Below are 20,043 nucleotides of genomic sequence, written 5' to 3' on the forward strand. Positions count from 1 at the left end.
GGGGTTAGTTGTGCCTTGTGGCTCATAACTCAAAACCTTAATCATTGAAAGTCCTGCGGTCTGCATATTGAACGTAATAAGTATCACTTCGTCCTCTCCAGTAGAACTTCCTCCGAGCCTTTGAAGGTCAGTATGAGGAAATACTTTATACTTATTTACCGTATGTAACTGTCTCTCTTGTTTCTGTGAGAGACATAGTACTCGATTCTTTGTCTCATGAGAGACTTGATGCTCGATTCTCTCTCTTGTGAGTGACATAACACTCGGTTCTGTCTAGTGAGAGGCAAAACCCTTGTCTCTCTTGGTCGTGTGAGAGGATGTTGTTAGTCCTTTAGGAGCCAACTGGATTTCTGGGAAGGTAATTGAGCCATCCCTCTACCGTGATGAGCTTTATATTGTAAAGTGTGTGCCTCTGAGAGTTCTACAGTACACAGTATCAGCCTATAAAAAGCAAACAGTATTTTCTCTTAAGTGTACATTTATCTGCCTCTGGGAGCTGTGAAGTGTACACAGCCTGCCTCTGAGAGATGTGAAGTATATACAGCCTGTCTCTTTGAGCTGTGAAGTATACACAGCCTGCCTCTGGGATCTGTGAGGTATATCCAACTTGCCTTTGGGAGCTGTGAAGTATATAGAGCCTACCTCTTTGACCTGTGAAGTATACACACCCTGCCTCTGGAAGCTATGGGGTATACAGAGCCTGCATCTGGAAGCTGTGAAGAATACAAAGTCTAACTCTAGAACCTGGGAAGTATATTCAGCCTGCCTCTGGGAGCTGTGGCGTATACACAGCATGCCTCTAGGAGCTTTGAGGAAGGGAACATAACAGCAGTGGCACCAGCAGCAGTTAGGTCCATCACTACAGCTGTGAGAGAGGCAGCATAACAGCAACAGCAGCAGCTGAAACTGCCATTATTGCTGTGAGAAAGGTAGGATAACAGCAGCAGCAGCTGGGGTCGCCGCCTCTACAACAGTAGTGAGAGAGGCAACATAGCAGCAGCAGCTGGGGTCGCCGCCTCCACAACAGTAGTGAGAGAGGCAACATAGCAGCAGCAGCTGGGGCCTCCTCCACAACAGTAGTGAGAGAGGCAGCATAACAACAGCAGCAGCTGGGTTCGCCTCCACAACAGGAGTTAGAGAGGCAGCATAACAACAGTAGCAGCAACAGCAGCGGGAGCCGTGCGCCGCCATTACAGCTGAGGCAACTGGCTGGCAGTAATGGACACACTCAGTACCTCAGTGACCACCACATTCTTCCTCTTCGTCAGAGTCTGGCGTTGAGTGGACGCGAGCTGCATGAACTGCCTCACATCCACTTCACTTCTCACACAAAATATCCAGAAGTTAGTCTGGTTTTTACATGAAGATCTCCATAATGATACCAACAAACTGGTATCTACGAGGTAATTTGCCATCATAAATCCACTGAGTACCTTCATGTATACTCCTAAAAGAAAGTTTCGAACTCAAGGCAAATAACCTACGAACTCAAAGTAAAAGAGCTTCGAACTCCAGGCAAAAGATCTTCGAACTCAAGGCCAATGATGTCGGCATTTAGTTAAAGTAAAGCACAAAACAAATGCACTCAAGAATATTGTCTTTCCTCTCACAAGTAAATGGCTCTAGTGAGGTCAAAAGTCTTCAACAAAGTTGCCGCTAAAAACGTGACTACTGGAGAGCTTAGCGGACCCAGATTTAGCCCCTTAGCGCGAAGGGACGTTCTTCAGCACGACGATGTGGCGATTGAACACGACGGTACGTCACTTGAGCACGACTGTAACGCGCCTCAGCAGCCATTACGGCACTTGAGCACGACTATAACGCACTTGAGCGCGACTTGAGTGACACAATATGAACCATATGGGTCAGGTCATAGGTCGGTCCATTATATCCAAGTGTCGTACTTTCGTGTTCACTTATCATACCTTCGTGCTTAGGGGTCGTACTGCTGTACCCAAAAGTCGTACCATAGTATTAAAGGAGCGAAGTCCAGCTGATTATGATGCCTTTGGTCGTGGGTGCGTGATGCTGCTGCTGTTTTACGCTGCCTCGTCTTCACACATGTACGAGCCTTGCTGGGTGTGTGGTGGACTGGCTGGGTGTACGGTGGCCTTGCTGGGTGCATGTTGGCCATGCTGGGTGTATAGTGGCCTGGCTGGGTGTATGGCGACCTGTCTGAGTGTGTGGTGGCGTGGCTGGTGCGTGGCGGCCTATCGGCGTGTGTGGTGGCCACTCAGTCCGTCGGGCTGGGGCCGTCACCGTGGCCTAGTTGGGAGTACGGTGGCCTGGCTGGGTGTGTGGTGACCTAGCTAAGGGTGTGGGCGCGGGTGGTCCCTAAAGTTGACACTGAACCTAACCTCTCCAGGCTGCGCACCACGCCCCCTGGCCTAAGTCCATCCCCCTATTACAACGCTGAAGAGAAATGTCCAAATGGTCCTCATATTTAGTTGTGCCAGCTGAGTTAAGTTCGCTCGCTGGCTTCTCTCGGCTGGAGCATATGCTGTGCTCTGTTCTGCGGCCCCAGCCAATGGAGGGCACTGGAGTAGGTCTCAGTGGGCTTAGACTGAACTGTCCAGCACTCACTCTATTTAAAAGCTCGAGGCACGTAAGAGTAGAGTCAAGATAGAGCTGAGATTTATGTAAAATTCTCGATTCTTCCAAAAGTATCATTCCTAATCTTGCAACGACATGACACATACTGCTTCCGCCGTTGCTGCAATGGCGCTACAGCTACTGCTACATTGCTGCAATGGTGCTACAGTTGCTGCTGCTACGTTGCTGCTATGGTGCTACAGTTGCTGCTGCTACGTTGTCGCTATGGTGTTACAGCTGTTGCTGCTACGTTGCTGCTATGGTGCTACAGTTGCTGCTGCTACGTTGTTGCTATGGTGCTACAGTTGCTGCTGCTACGTTGCTGCTATGGTGCTACAGTTGTTGCTGCTATGTTGTCGCTATGGTGTTACAGCTGTTGCTGCTACGTTGCTGCTATGGTGCTACAGTTGCTGCTGCTGCTGCTATGTGCTATGCTGATTCCATACTATACTACTGCTGTTACCGCTGTTGCTGCTGTGCTGATGCTATACTGTGTTGCGACTGCTGCTGCTATGTTGTTATGTATACTGTGTTGCTACTGCTGCTCTGCTGATGCCATACTGTGTTGCTGCTGCTGTTTCTGCTGTACTGTTATATATAATGTGTTGCTAAGGCTATAATCATTCAACCCCCCGTCCCTCTTGCCTCGCCTTACGGTTTAAGGCTTCATTTTTTGTGATAGTATTACATCTCCAAAGAGAGATACTCAGCATCACCAACATATGATATAGACTGAATCACTATAGGAAGTATTATATAGACTGAATCACTATAGGAAGCATGATATAGACTGAATCACAATAGGAAGTATTATATAGACTGAATCACTGTGGGACGTATTATTAGAAATGATATGATAATGCACTTGATGAGAGAGAACAAGGCCAGTATCCAATGTAGGTCATATATTGGAAACCTGGAAGCCACAAAGTATTCACCAGCGCAACACAATGTGGCAGGAGGGTTGCTGGAGCGTCAGGACAATGTGTGTGTATGTGTGTGTGTGTGTGTGTGTGTGTGTGTGTGTGCTTTACGTTTCATCCGTTTAATATGGGGTGGTTAGGTTAGACATTTGCTTATTGCTAAAGCTGGTTATTACTTCCCTTAATCCTGGTTAACTTTTTTGAATGAATTCCCAGTGTTATATCAGCTGGTTACCGTTCATTTGATAATTATAATCATTTACCACTTGTATGATAACAACAATTAGTGGATTATATTCAAACCCTACCTCAGGTTTCATTACCTTTCATTTCCACTTGAATGAAAAGATAATGACACAGAAACCAGAAATTTTTTCTTTTTATTTTCGGTTAGAAATGTTTTTGGAATTCCTGACGAAGTATGACAACCATATGTTAGTCAATCAGTCGACGTAACCAAGGTGGTGTTCTTACGTCCTGCAGTACCTCCTGCCGGAGAAGGTTCCTCTCTGCTCTTACTTTACCAAATGGAGACGTTTAAAGAAAACGCTCTATAAACTTTGCGTATCGGTAAGCAGCGGTACAGACAGGAGGGAGAGCAAACCAGAATGACAGTTTGAGAAGAAAGGCCTTTCAGCGCACCATTGTTGTGGAGTGACGATAACCAGGCTGGGCTGGGTTCTTCCTCACACACATCTTAGATATTTTCTGGTATCCTCCACACGATCGAGCTAAATGGAAATTGTATTCGATTTTCGAGAGAACTTTCTAATGCAGTCTGCATTTAAGGTAGCAATAAGTTTTTTTTTGGTATGAACAAAAGCTTATGTTTAAATTTGGATTTTCTCCATATCATTTATCTCTATGTAAAGCAGAGTCCCAAATGGCATATGTCGGACTGTAGGTTAGCTTTTCCCAGTTGTAAGTTATGTATACGACTGTAGTACAACGCGTCGCAGCCGTTAAGTCATGTGTAGGACTGTAGGTATAGCGCGTCTCAGTCATAAGTTTTCTTTCGCAAATGTCTGTCATTTTTTCCCCTGCTCGGCTCCTCGCTTACAACATCTTTACCTTTTCGAAAAAGAAAAAGAAATTCTCCTCCTCAATGATTAATCTTTTAGGTTATTGTGACCACACGATCAGTCCGGGTGCAGGTATGAAGAACTTAATGCTGTGCATGTGAGGAGAAGAGTCAGGCACCAGAGATATGGATTGTGAGAGTGAGTGTAGCCGCTTCATACAAGTTTGATAGACTGTACTAATCACAGGGGGAAGATCCTTCGTCTGGTGCCCAGTGTAACAACCCAGGTTTAAGAACGTTGCTGCTCACCACTGAATACCACTGTGAATGTTTAAGGCTGCTAAAGCAACACTCATTACTTGATTATCTGCTGAAGTTAATTAAATATCAGTGAACACCTTCGAGAAGATATTGCTGGCTTTGCTGGTAAAGACATTTCAAGGCTTGCTTGAGCACATCAGTGTATTCAAGTAGATACTGTCACTAGGTTGATATAAAGTTTCACTCGTCAATTTTTTAACTTTATTAACTTTGCTCCCGCCGTCTTCGTCGTCAGCGAAAGATGTCTGGTTCTCTCAGCTAATTCGTAAAGCACTGCAATTTGTAAACCTTCTTGTGTGTACCATCCTCGAGCTTGACTTCTGCATCACACCAGTGCCAAACGCCTGAGACTTGGTGCCAGAAGTTGGGAGGAAAAACTTCCCTGTTCTCAGAAAACAAGGAACATACACACCTCCCTCATTCCCCTTTCCCTTATCCCATAAAACCTCTCGCTCTCCCCTTGCTGCATGGCCGTGGTGATGGTGAAGGCTGACGAGGGCGTTGTCTAACGTGCCCATGAACTTGTCTGGCTCAGGGAACCTTTAAAGGCACGACATGGCTACTCTGTCTCATTATGTACAGCCGTTGGCTGCCATCCTTCTGTCACTCCCACACTGCCTCACTCCCCCAGAGCCGCTGGCTGCCAGCCCTCGGTTTACTCCCACGTTAATACGCTCCTCTGCAGGTACTGGCCGCATCACTCCTGCCATGACGGATGATTGTCATCCTCAAGTATTTTCACATTTGCTCACACCCACATCAGGTGGGTCCAATATCTGCTGTCTCTCTGCTCTCCCCACACTGTCTCACTCCCACATCAGGCAGGACAGTAGCTACTGTCTCTCTGCTCTCCCAACACTGTCTCTCCCAACCCTGTCTCTCCCAACCCTGTCTCACTCCCACATCAGGCAGGACAGTAGCTACTATCTCTCTGCTCTCCCCACACTGTCTCACTCCCACATCAGGCAGGACAGTAGCTACTGTCTCTCTGCTCTCCCAACACTGTCTCTCCCAACCCTGTCTCACTCCCACATCAGGCAGGACAGTAGCTACTGTCTCTCTGCTCTCCCCACACTGTCTCACTCCCACATCAGGCAGGACAGTAGCTACTGTCTCTCTCCTCTCCCCACATTGTCTCACTCCCACATCAGGCAGGACAGTAGCTACTGTATCTCTCCTCTCCCCATATGTCTCACGCCCTTAACATAAAACACTGATGTAATAACGTGGGCGTGTTTGAGACCTGGGAAGGGAGTCTGACGGTGACAAACGATGGAACGAACAAATGGCAGCAGCGAGGGGTTCAACGCTCGATCATTTACACATCACATCTATCTGGGAGGAGGAGGAGGAGGAGGAGATATACCACGATATGAGGAAGGTGGGGAAGGAAGTAGATCACCCCGGGTGCTGTGAGTGGTGGAGAGAATATGTGAGGAGGGTGGTGGTGAGTGGTGGAGAGAATATGTGAGGAGGGTGGTGGTGAGTGGTGGAGAGAATATGTGAGGAGGGTGGTGGTGAGTGGTGGAGAGAATATGTGAGGAGGGTGGTGGTGAGTGGTGGAGGGAATATGTGAGGAGGGTGGTGGTTAGTGGTGGAGAGAATATGTGAGGAGGGTGGTGGTGAGTGGTGGAAAGAATATGTAAGGGTGCTGAAGAGTGGTGGAGAGAATATGTAAGGGTGTTGGTGAGTGGTGGAGGGTTGACGGAACGAGGCGGGCGATAGTGGGATGTGACCAGAAGCACGAGGAAGGAAGGGACACGTGGATGCCACAGCCTGGGAGTGGAGGAGGTTCCCAGAAAGAATATGACCCACTGAGCACGACGATACGACCCTGGAGGACGAGACAGTACGACCCTCTCCTCTATATCTTGCGGTCCCTTGCTTACATTAAGTCGTAGAGTCTCTCTCTCTCTCTCTCTCTCTCTCTCTCTCTCTCTCTCTCTCTCTCTCTCTCTCTCTCTCTCTCTCTCTGTTATCAATTTAACACGAAATTTAACCTTCAACCCTTCATATTTTGTGTAAAAATGTGTGTGTGTGTGTGTGTGTGTGTGTGTGTGTGTGTGTGTGTGTGTGAGTATGTGTATTTCTATACAGCGAAGAATTAACCAAAATTACTACGGTGTTCTCTTTTCAGCTCCTGGAGATCCGCTCCGTGCAACGTCCGCTGCTCTGCACTCCCCGACCTCTGCTGGGTAAGTTATTGCTCTTACTCGTCCTGTGTTATTGTTTACTGTGGGGAAGGGCCTGGTCGTGGAGGGAGAGACTGGAGTAGAGCGTTGTCGTGGGCGAGGGATAGAACAGCCTTGTGTGAGGGGTGACATAAACTAGCAGTGGGCTATTTAATACATCTTCTGTGGTCATAAATGCCTTTTAAACGTCACATCTTCACCTCGAAAATATCTTCCATATTTCATCACAGCGATTGTGAATGAGTGAGGAAAGATTGACAAAGAGGATATATGTGTCAGAGGTGGAGGGAACAAGGAGAAGTGGGAGACCAAATTGGAGGTGGAAGGATGGAGTGAAAAAGATTTTGAGCGAACGGGGCCTGAACATGCAGGAGGGTGAAAGATGGTGAGTGAATTGGAACGATGTGATATACCGGGGTCGACGTGCTGTCAATGGATTGAACCAGGGCATGTGAAGCGTCTGGGGCCATGGAAAGTTTTGTGAGGCCTGGATGTGGAAAGGGAGCTGTGGTTTCAGTACATTACACATGACAGCTAGAGACTGAGTGTGAACAAATGTGGCCTTTGTTGTCTTTTCCTAACGCTATATCGCGCGGGGGGGGGGGGGTGCCATTTCATATGTGGCGGGGTAGCGACGAGAATGGATGAAGGCAGCAAAGTGTGAATAAGTACATGTGTATATATGTATATGTCTGCGTATGTATATGTATGTATACGTTGAAATGTATAGATATGTATATGTGTGTGTGTGTGGGCATGATGTATATACATGTGTATGCGGGTGGGTTGGGCCATTCTTTCGTCTATTTCCTTGCGCTACCTCGCTAACGCGGGAGACAGCGACAAAGTATGATAGATAAATGAATATATATATAATATTCTTAATTGTGGATCAGTATTAAAAACAGGATGGCATACGTCTTATATATACAGTCATAACTTCAGTCTAATTTCGTTGTGAATTCAGACATCCCAAACGCCATAGATTTCGTTCCTCCGCTAACACACACACTTCGAAGCCATCAAATATCTGCGATGTTTCAACTGCGCCAATCTAGTTTCCTCTCTTTTGTCCACGGAAATGCGTAAAACTGTAAATCGAGTAAATGAAAACAAGTAAACTCTCCAGCTGTCACGGTGGGCATCGGGTGTGACGATTGAGTTGTTTTCTTTTTTTTTTTTTTCTTCTTCTTATTTAAAGCTGGGTTGTTCACGCGAACTGTTGAAAAACAGAAACAAAAAAAAAGAGAGAGTAAGAAACAAGCTTACCTTCTCTTCTCAGACTTTTTGTTTCTCTTTTTTTTTTTTTTTCAAACGTCGTCTTCAGAAAATTTACCCAAAAAGGGAAAGGCTTCGGCTGTGGTGAGAGAGAGAGAGAGAGAGAGAGAGAGAGAGAGAGAGAGAGAGAGAGAGAGAGAGAGAGAGAGAGAGAGATGTCTCACTATGGCCGGAGTGGCCATGTTAGTTCCGCCCACTTCGCCTCGGGGTGAGCAATATGTACTCTCCTCAGTTCGCCCACAAATATAGGAAACCTCTTTTTTTTTTCCTCTCCCGTCCGCTGACAAAGGTGTCCAGGTCACGGTGGGGAAAAAAAAAAAAAAAGGACGGAGAAGAGGGGTTCCAGAATCCAGGTCGGGGACTGGAGAGTCCTCCAGTGTCCAGGCCATGAGGGAGGAGGAAGGGGACGAGGAGGAGGAAAGGGGAGCTTCCAGTATCCAGGTGGCTGGGAATGGCGTAGGTCGGATGGGTAGGGTCCAACGCTACTGGAATGAAAAAAAAAAAAAAGAACAAATGCTATAGGAATCCAGGTCCAGGATTCATATTAATGGTAGGGATCAGAGTCCATGATCGCATAATGGCCAGTGACGTGGGGGTTATGGAGGGTCAACATCACCAGAACAGAGGAGGACATCTGTAACGGGAGGAAAGGGTAGGGTGAGGGGAGGAGGAGATATCCAAAGCGCAGGTCACAGGTCATAGGTGTTGTTGATCAAGCCAGAGCCACCCTGGGTCATGATGAAGGCCGAGGTGGCGTAAGAGAGATGGGTGATGATGAGGACAGAGACCAGGTAGAGGCCCTGGTTTTTGTCGAGGCTGATGTTACAATGTAAGGTTCAGCCGGCCAACGTAGCTGACTCGCCAGCTGGCATAATCATCCACAGGATCCTTCGCTGAGAACATAATGGGAGCGAGACACGACTGGGGAAGTACTCACTTTAACTCTGCGGTTGGCTGCACTGATGCGGTGGGTATATGAGACGAAGTTTAAGCATCAGTCGGCTTTTGAATATCTGGTAGTGTTCAAAAGTATTCTCTCCTCTTTCATACAACTATTGGTGTCCGTGTGACCTGTGAGATAACTTAATAGTAATAATAATGATAATCATTATCGTAATGTTCAGGGCACATCACTCAATTTTTCATTTTTTCTTTTTTCACTCCATTCTTCTATCTCCAATTTGGTCTCCCGCTTTACCTTGTTCCCTCTAGTTAAGGATATTTTCTTAAAATTGTTTAGTTAGTAGTGAGTAGAATATCAGAATGCAAGAATAATAGAAATGGTGTAGTGTTTGAGTTCTTTCTTGTATCCGGATTGTAACTTATTGGACCTGGCATCGTCCATAGCAAGTCCCCCATAGGATTAAGTAACAGTAAAATGTAATATTCGTGGTGTTCAAGTAAGAGAATGCAGGGTAATATTTGTGGTGTTCAAGCAAGAGAATACAGGGTAATATTCGTGATGTTCAAGCAAGAGAATACAGGGTAATATTCATGGTGTTCAAGTGCGAGAATGCAGGGTAATATTCGTGATGTTCAAGTAAGAGAATGCAGGGTAATATTCGTGATGTTCAAGCAAGAGAATACAGGGTAATATTTGTGGTGTTCAAGCAAGAGAATACAGGGTAATATTCATGGTGCTCAAGCAAGAGAATGCAGAGTGATATTTGTGTTATTCAAGCGCGAGAATACAGGGTAATATTCGTGGTATTCAAGCCAGAAAATACAGGGAGAAAGTGACGATGGAAGACACAACAAAAATGCATCGAGTGTGGGAAAAGTGAAAAAGTGAATTAGTGGAGTAATTATCCAAGGACACTGAACTAATTGCCTCGGTGATACAGCAAATGGCATCCCACATCACGCAGAACAGAGACGAGGTCAGTGTTGGGTAAGTCAGGGCCAGATCAGTATAGACATAGCTGGCAGCGCTGCTTGTCTACCCCAGAGGAGGGACGTAACGCTAACATCTATCACATCCCCGGTGCTCATAGGAGCCGGGTGCCAGATGAGGAGACATAGAATTTTAGTAATGTGACACGGAAACGATGAACCGTACCAAGGATGTACGCAGGACGCGCCTCGCAAATGCAAGCAGTGCACGTACAGGCCGACCTGACCTAAGGGAACGTGAGCTGTCGCTGAGTATGGACTACCGCAGGCTCGGACTCCGGTGCATGTACAGACCGACCTAATCGGGAGGACGTGGCCCGTCGCTGAGCAAGGCCTCCCACACGCCCGGTCTCCTGTGCAGCCAGTCGACATTGCACTTAAGGTCATATTTTAAGTGCGTGAGTAACGAGCTGGTGTCCCCTTAAGTGAACTTTTAACACCAGAGACCAAGAGGAGCGGCTCGCCAGTCTGGATTATGTTGTGCGGAAGGAATTACAGTGTACAGTTTGTTTAGAAATGAACTTAGTTTTAAGTGTTTTTCCTCTTCATCATTCCTTTGCCCAACACTTTCTTATGGTAAGAGCTGTCTCACTTGTGTTAAGGGATGGGATGTTAGCGTACATTAACCTATATGGGGTGACTTCGTATGCTTCTGTTTTTACACATGTCATGGATTTATTCCCACCATTTTTCACCATTACACGTGTGAATTAGCGTGTTTTAGTTATTACCAGCAGGTGTGTATTAGGATGCATACCGCAATACCTCTGCCGCTGTTATTAGATTTAGATATTAGATATAAGTATGGTATTGGCTTTTCCCTCGCCTGTAGGAAAGGGAGTGGTCACGGTACGCTTGGCAGTCCAGCGGCCAAACTGGATCATTTAATGTCTTGATTAAGTGTTTTTACTGAAGCCTTGGCTTATGGACCCTCCCTATGGCACACTTGATTGATCGCCAGCACTACTATGTACTTGCTTGCTAGTGATTTGTTTTTGTATTGCTTGTGGGCTTTCTGAATTCTTTTTCCATATAGCAAATGGCGTCTTAGCTACGTCTCTTCGTTGTATATCAGTTGACTGTTATATTTCTTGTGTCTCCCCTGTTGATGTGATTATCACACGAAATTGCAGTTGGGAACTTATCGAGTTTCATTTCCCCGCGGACTTATAGGAAAATATATATATATATATATATATATATATATATATATATATATATATATATATATATATATATATATATATATTCTTTCTTTCTTTCATACTATTCGCCATTTCCCGCGTTAGCGAGGTAGCGTTAAGAACAGAGGACTGGGCCTTTGAGGGAATATCCTCATCTGGCCCCCCTTCTCTGTTCCTTCTTTGGGAAAAAAAAACAAAAAAAACAAGAGGGGAGGATTTCCAGCCCCCCGCTCCCTTCCCTTTTAGTCGCCTTCTACGACACGCAGGGAATACGTGGGAAGTATTCTTTCTCCCCTATCCCCAGGGATAGTATATATATATATATATATATATATATATATATATATATATATATATATATATATGTTTCACTTCCACTGTAGTTCTCCCAGTGGGGTGATCGTGGCGAGGTCCTCGCAAAACTCAAAACTCGTGGCGAAGTTGTGCAGGGGAGACGAACTTCTCAACTCTCGCCGCTCAAAAGAACAGCCAGATAGCTCGACGAGATGAGACACAGAGGGACACAGAGCCTTCTAATTCTCCTGAATGTGAGAGCTAAGAGGATTATGCAAGATATTGGTGTAGTCTGTTTGTATTTACTGGCGTCGTTCTGTTTGTAAGCTTCTGCCAGCTTTTCACCTGTTAATTAGTTCACTTGTGTCATTGGTTACGATGATGGATGAAGGCATTCCTCGGCTAAGGTACGTAAGGCTGGTCACATCGTCTAGTGAAAGGCTAGGCTTTACCAGTAATGACGCTCAGAGTCAACATTGATATCCCTATAAGAAAGGCCTCACAGCTAAATTTCGGATCTAAAGTTTATTTCTAAACCATTAATGCCAAAGGAATCGTGAGAAAGAAAAAATAGATTCTGATATTCTAACTTCGGCATTTGATCTTGATCCTACAACAGCTATCGAACAGACGAATCCCTATTTAGTCATAGGGAAACATAGAGTAAGGATTCATCATCTGCTTGATGTGTGTGCATCCCTGTACCACAGTGGCCTTGGGTGGGGATGTGTGAAGACCTGAGCACCACCGCTGTGTGTGTTCGTCTCCTCCGTCATGCATGTTGAACTTCATCTGTAGATTAACATGAAAGTTCCGGTTTCATTATTTCGTGTCCTTGGTTTATCGCTGGAAACAGTATTGACACTTTACGTTCACAGAGGATATTATTAGAGCGACATTGTAGCCGCCAGGTCTTCCACTCCCACTCCTTCACCACTGGAGCACTGCTACAGCCAGGTCCTCATCCACTCCTGCACCTTCACTAATGATGCTCTGCTAGTCAGGTCCTCCACTCTTGCACTTTCATTACTGGAGCGCTGCTACACCTAAGTCCTCCACTCCTGCACCTTCACTGCTGGAGTGCTGCTGTAGCCACGTCCTCCACTCCTGCACCTTCACTATTGGTGTGCTGCTACAGCCACGTCCTCTACTCCTCTGCCTTCACCAGTGGTGCTCTGCTACAGCCACGTCTTCCACTCCTACATCTTCACTGGAGCGTTGCTACAGCCAGGTCCTCCACTCCTGCACCTTCAGCCCACAAGCCAATATTTGCACAGTGTTGGATCTCAGTCGAAGAAGGCACAGAGCGTAAGCGGCCAGGGAAAACCGAGACAGATAAACAGAGAATAAAACAGAAACGTCTCGGTAGCCAACTAACAAGCCAAGTTTTCGTAAAACCTCAAAAGTTTCTGGCGTTTCAGCTTTATGTGATGTGCAGCTGCCTCGGCCAGCATTACATGACAGCTGGAACGTCATGTTAACAGAACAACTGAGCAAGTGTAACTTTCCTCCACTAATGTTCTAGTGGAGTGCAACATCTGGACGCCCGCCATCCTCGAGTTGACTCTACTAGACCCATACTGGCTGAGGCATAAAGTATGGGCAACTAAGACCAGTCCCACATTGGTTGAGAAGGGCACACTGGTTGACAAGGGGATGCGACCAGTCTCACACTAGTTAATGCATGAGGGGTTGGTGTGACCAGTCCCACGTTGGTTGAGGCATGAGGTGTGGGAGTGCGACCAGTCCCATACGGACTAAGGCATGATGTGGAAGTGCGACCAATCCCTTTACGGATTGGGACGTGATGTAGGAGAGCGACTAGAGGGTCGAGGTTACGTTTGTGTGGGTGTGTCGTTGCTGTCGGGGTTGGCATTGTTTTGGAATTGTAGCGGGGGTAATGCTATGGTCGGGGGGGAGAAGAGAGGTAGTGGCCTGGGTTAGAAGAGAGGTTTATGATGGCGTGAGTGATTGTAGTGTTATTGTGGTCCGAGTAAGGGTGTTTATTATTGTGGGTTAGTGTTACTGTGTGGGGGATGTGTGGTTTTAATGTTAGGGCGGGTTTAGTGTTGCCGTAGGTCAAACGAAGGTTAGTTTTCTTGTTGTGGTGGTGTGAGTGGCCGTGAAGGATGTTGAAGCACTCTCATATTCTTCTATGGGAACAGTGTTGATATTGCTCTATTGGCGTGGGGGTCAGTGTTGTAGGAGATTAGAAGTGGCGTATTGTTTCGGTGGGAGTGACGGGTATTGTTAATGAAGTGGGTTTGAGTAGTGGGTGTTGTTGTTGAAGGGGGAGAAGAGTGTTGTTGTCGGGTTGTGGGAGCTTATTGTTGCTGGAGCTGGACGGGTCTGGTTACGTTAGATTATCTTAGTCCGGCATTATCTTACGTAAGGTTTAAAGTTATTTTCTCATTGTGTAAGGATATGTCAGGCCTCAAGTGATCCAAACAACCTTGGGGTAATCTTGTGTAGGGTCTTGAGGTATCAAACACATACATACATATTTACGTAAGGTATTTGGTTATCTTTCCCTTGAATGTGGGTTATTTCATGCCAGACCTTAAGTTATCTTTTCTCGTGAAGTTTGATATTCTTATGGCAGATCTTAAGAAGTCATTTAACCCACTGAGTTACCATATGTTAGGTCTTTCGTTATTTTGATCATGGACTTACCTTAAGTTATCCATAGATTTATCATATGCATTCTTATCTTCCTCATGGAGTTCTTAGGTCGAGTCTTAGGTTATCTTACTCATGGAGTTAGCTCATCATATGGTGGATCTTGAGTTATCAATATCAGTAGCTGTATGTAGTCTCTGCCAGGACAGTTGCTTGTCTTGCTCATATAGTCAAACCAGGAGGGGGAGATAGCAAGTAATGATAAGTGATCACAACCAAGATATCAGATACTTCACTCTGCCCAGGGGCTCAGCTTGGGGAATCCAAGGTTCAAGTCTTTGTATTCAAAAGGATTAACTTTGGGGGCCCGAAGGGTTAAGAGCTTTATCAGATTTAGAGAGAGAGAGAGAGAGAGAGAGAGAGAGAGAGAGAGAGAGAGAGAGAGAGAGAGAGAGAGAGAGAGAAGCTTATCTGAGAGAATTTTCCAGACTTAAGCTCATTCGAGACACGAAAGGTATTAAAACAAATTATTCTAAGAACTATTTCTAAATATTTTAGATGGTAACCTGACCAGAATATTGCCATGAATATCGCTATTACCCTAACATCTATCGGCGATAGCGATCAAGAAGTGTTAGGAGACGTGGCCAGGAGCGTTCTTCCAGTGACCCAGTTTCGTGCGAGTTTAAAAAAAGAAAAAAAGAATCGTTCACAGACGAAAGCCAGAGACATCAGAGACTCCTTGTGTGATGCCTTACTCAGGGAATCTGTTTGAACCGATCTCTTGATCTGGTGGTATTTATGCCCACCATTACAGCCCAGGGGAACGACTATGGCGTATGGAAGGGGGACGGGGTGGATGGGTAAGGCTGTAGGTTAGGGGGTGAGGAGGGGAAGGAAGTCGGGTCGGATGGGGAAGGACGTGGGATTAAAAGTGGAAGGACGCAGAGGTGAGATGGAGAAAGGATATAGGGATGACACACTGGGGTATGAAGCATCTTCGAGTGGTGAACAGGTTTAGACTTGGGGTTAGGCGAACTGACTTACCCAACAGTAAGGTGAAACGTCGCTAATTGTTACCCAAGACTCGCGACCAGGAGGATGGTGGTGCTTGCCTATTTCTCTTATCATGTCTCCCTCTGGGAAGCTGAGGCAGCCAGCGCCAGATGCCGCTGACGGAGGAGAATCGTCCAGGGTCCATCATTTCCTGGACGTCAGGATCTGCTCATGGAGGCTGGTGTCGTCAGGATGCCGGCTGGACGAACGTATGTCTGTCTGGCGAAAAGTGTCAGGAGATAAGCCGGGAGTGTGGTGACAGTGTCAGAGACCCAGCCGTGTGTCTAGTGACAGTGTCAGAGACCCAGCCGTGTGTCTACTGACAGTGATAGAGACCCAGCCGTGTGTCTCGTGACAGTGTTAGAGACCCAGCCGTGTGTCTAGTGACAGTGTTAGAGACCCAGCCGTGTGTCTAGTGACAGTGTTAGAGACCCAGCCGTGTGTCTACTGACAGTGCCAAAGACCCAGTCGTGTGTCTAGTGACAGTGACCCAGCCGTGTGTCTACTGACAGTGTCAGAGACCCAGCCGTGTGTCTAGTGACAGTGTTAGAGACCCAGCCGTGTGTCTAGTGACAGTGTTAGAGACCCAGCCGTGTGTCTACTGACAGTGATAGAGACCCAGCCGTGTGTCTCGTGACAGTGTTAGAGACCCAGCCGTGTGTCTACTGACAGTGTCAGAGACCCAGCCTTGTGTCTACTGACAGTGTTAGAGACCCAGCCGTGTGTCTAGTGACAGTGTTAGAGACCCAGCCGTGTGTCTAGTGACAGTGTTAGAGACCCAGCCGTGTGTCTACTGACAGTGCCAAAGACCCAGTCGTGTGTCTAGTGACAGTGACCCAGCCGTGTGTCTACTGACAGTGTCAGAGACCCAGTTGTGTGTCTAGTGACAGTGTCAGAGACCCAGCCGTGTGTCTAGTGACAGTGTCAGAGACCCAGCCGTGTGTCTAGTGACGGTGTCAGAGACCCAGCCGTGTGTCTAGTTACGGTGTCAGAGACCCAGCCTGTGTCTAGTGACAGTGTCAGAGACCCAGCCGTGTGTCTAGTGACGGTGTCAGAGACCCAGCCGTGTGTCTAGTGACGGTGTCAGAGACCCAGCCGTGTGTTTAGTGACAGTGTTAGAGACCCAGCCGTGTGTATAGTGACAGTGTCAGAGACCCTGCCGTGTGTATAGTGACAGTGTCAGAGACCCAGCCGTGTGTCTAGTGACAGTGTCAGAGACCCAGCCGTGTGTCTAGTGACAGTGTTAGAGACCCAGCCGTGTGTATAGTGACAGTGTCAGAGACCCAGCCGTGTGTCTAGTGACAGTGTCAGAGACCCAGCCGTGTGTATAGTGACAGTGTCAGAGGATCCAGCCGTGTGTCTAGTGACAGCGTCAGAGACCCAGCCGTGTGTCAGGCGACCGTGTCTGAGGGTCAGGAGTCTCTCTGGTGACAAGTGCCTGATGACCATTTAACTTCCCTCGTAAACCATGTTAATCTGAGGACAAACACTGGGGAAAAAAAAGAGTCAATCCAGTAAGCAAGCTGGGGGAGGACGTCTCCACGGGGGGACATCACCAACCCCTGACGAAGACCTGGCAGAAGAAAGCTGCTGCTGGTGGCGCAGTGCTGGACATTTACAAATTTCGTTGGCAAAATTTTTCCCCCGACAGATGGCCCCAGCGCTGTGTTGAGATCTTGACAAAGATTCGATGAATACGGAATGACTCAGCGTGAGCCAACGAGCCGGGCTTGGCAGACACGTCCCGAGATTTAACTTCACAGACACTGAGAGACAGACAGAGGCGCACAGACTGTAAAAGCCCAGCCGACATTTCAACATGTACGTCTCTAGACAATGATATTCAACAAGATGTAATGGAAAGATGCAGTTGTGTACGGATGCAGAAAAATATATATTTGTACAAACCGACTTAAGTATATGACTGACAGATAAATGCTGAGGAAGGGGCATGCGTACCAGTATTTCGTTCCCATCTCACTGGTGTCAGTTATAATGTCTTCCAGTGTAAAAAAAAAAAAGAATTCTCCTAAAATATCTTAACATCATCGTCAACAACTCTCACCTCTGAATCCCTGAACTTGATTAGCTGCTCTGCATCTGACAGTTTACTAATGACTAATTTATGGAATAGATTTGAATTGTCCCCTGCCTGGTCTACAATACTCTTTTCAAAGTTTCTTTTTTTTTCCCTCTTTTCCTATATTACTATACATACTCCTTGCTTTTTATACCTTTCAAATATCGTATGGCTGTGGCGCTGCCTGTATCTCTCCTCCGCATTATAACCCTATGCTCTTCGCTTTTTGACATCTTTTTAAGTGACCAACATACTTTTGTTTTTTAGCCTTCCCTCTGTAATTGCAGCTACAGGTATACCAATGGTCCCTACTCCAGTGTAAATTTAACAGAACCTTCCATATCAGTGACTTTTACCATACCTACAAAACTCAATTTTCCAATTTATGTTCCCATAGATATTGTTTGGCTCTGTGTACTATCTGCTATCATATCTCCTCTTTGAATCTAGTTTCCTTCAATGTTGTGTTTTCGTATCTTTATTTTTCCACGTAAACTTAAAAATCAAAAGATCACTTTTTATTGTTATTGTGTCATACGTAAATGACGTCTCCAGTTTCCATAATCCACTAGCGTTGAAATATGATCAAGTATGATGGTGTATCATCCCCTCTGCCATGCTGATACAGGACATATTCTTGTATATACTCCAAGAACCAAGTTTCTTCGTGACTCTGTCTGTACATGAGAGTCTAATTTCTCCCAGTCTATCTCTATACTATTAATCTCCCCTATGAACTGAACTTTGCCATCTCTCAGGGGTGCGTGTCTCACAGCTTCACATGACCTTGCAATCGAAGGCCAATTTTTTTTTTTTTTTTTTGTACCAGTTGGTTACAGCGTCCGGGAATCAAGAGATCTCGATCGACTGGAGAGAGAGAGAGAGAGAGAGAGAGAGAGAGAGAGAGAGAGAGAGAGAGAGAGAGAGAGAGAGAGAGAAGGTGGATGAGGGATAACCCGATATGATAATGCGAGTGAGATGACTCTTTCTTCCCCTACATGTCGAAGCTTCTGGAACTCTACCCTTCTCGGGTCTTTCCCAGTAATTATGAACTAGCGTTTTTTTTTTTTTAAAAGACAGGCTTTTCACTTGCAAAATTCGCAACTACTTTTCCTCGTCTCTTCCTTTTTCCTTTCCGTAACCTCTTTTTTTTCCGTCTCAGTCAAGGCCTGGCCTTGGTGTAGACTTTTGTCCGTGACTGAAGCCTTCAGCGTGAAAAGAAAAAAATAGGGTAGAGAGACTGGAGGATAGCACAGTGTACGTACTCCATCTGTCATTGAAGTACAACAGAGAACGACGCCCAGGAAGAGGAACAACAGAGAAGACGGGACCGGAGGATATCACCGCACAGTTCAGCAGGCAAGAGATACAGCGGAGGAGCAGAGGTTAAGGCGCGTCGTCAGCAGGACCGCATCAGGAGGCGGTGGCGGTCCCGGCCACAAGAACAAGTCCCTCCTGGGATAAGAAGCCTCGTTAGTGCATCATTAGAGCGGCGCCCACAATCGTCCTGGGTTCTGGAGTCTTAGTCTGATGATGGGAGGGGGTAGGGGGTGGGTTGATGTTGCTGGGGCTGTGGCAGCGAGTGAAGCCGTCATGGTGGGTAGAACTGTGGTTGTGAGTAGAGCTGTGGTATCCGGTGGGTCTGTGACAGTCAGTTGGGCTGTGGTGTGGTTGGGGCTATGATAATGAGTATAGCTGTGGCAGTGTGTGTAGCTGTGGCTTTGATAGGGCTGTAGCAGTGGATGGGGCTGTTGTTGTGAGTAGGGTTGAGGCATAAGTAGGGTTGTAAGAGCTGGTAGGGTTGTGGTGTGGATGGTGCTGTTGTAGCGAGTAGGGTTGTGGCGGTGGATAGAGCCGTGGCGTAGGCAAGCTTTCAGCATCGTGTAAGGCAGTCTCTCTGAATGCGGGCTCCGCTTCTGAGTGGGATCGCGGCGAAGATGAGTACGGCTATGGTGTGAGCAAGGGTTGTGGGTGAGACTGTGGCTGGTTGTGGAGCTGTGACTGTGTTCATAGGTGAGCTGTGTCAGTGAAGCCTCTGAGACATGTGTCGCTGCACCGTGGAATCCCTCTTTGAAGCCCTGAGCGTCGATTTTTGTCTCTGTTAAGAACCAAGGTGCAGCTTCACTGAGGGAGGATGGATGTGGGGATTTTCGTTCTCTCTTAACTAACCCTTCTTTTCATTCGGCCTCGAAAGATCATGTATGAACGGCAGTGTCGTCCTCGTCTGTTGTCCGTAGTCAACGTCACCGTCTGTTGTTTAAACTACTGTTGTCCGTGTTGTTTGTTACGTTTGTGTCCACTGATATATTGGTTTGAAATTCTAGGACAGTGATGCTTATATGAAAATACAAACTGGGTTTGATTTTTTGGGGGTGTTTGCCCTCGACCGTATATGATAACAAGAGAGGGGGAAAAAAGGAAATTTTCAGTGTTCATTTGAAGTAGAAATTTGGCACAGTATTCAGCTTGTATGGAGGAGAAGAACTGACTTGAGATAACTTTTAGGATCCTGGTCTTAACTGTTAGAAATATGAGGCCAAGAAAGGACCAATTTTCAGACCTGCATAAAACTAAGGTTTTGATATATCAC

The 20,043-nt window shown here is 46.5% G+C and overlaps 1 protein-coding gene across 4 annotated transcripts in view; it reads left to right on the plus strand.

Annotated features, from left to right (window-relative positions):
• LOC139750241 (NFX1-type zinc finger-containing protein 1) overlaps positions 1-20,043 on the plus strand; it is a 612,387-nt gene that overhangs the window by 352,470 nt on the left and 239,874 nt on the right. For all 4 annotated transcript variants that reach the window (XM_071664746.1, XM_071664749.1, XM_071664750.1 and 1 more), the window contains one exon: positions 6,995-7,052. In XM_071664746.1, coding sequence (XP_071520847.1) covers positions 6,995-7,052 — 58 coding nt within the window. The remainder of the gene's footprint in view (positions 1-6,994; positions 7,053-20,043) is intronic.

This window comes from Panulirus ornatus, chromosome 9 (genome assembly GCF_036320965.1).
Source record: "Panulirus ornatus isolate Po-2019 chromosome 9, ASM3632096v1, whole genome shotgun sequence".
Lineage (NCBI taxonomy): Eukaryota > Metazoa > Arthropoda > Malacostraca > Decapoda > Palinuridae > Panulirus > Panulirus ornatus.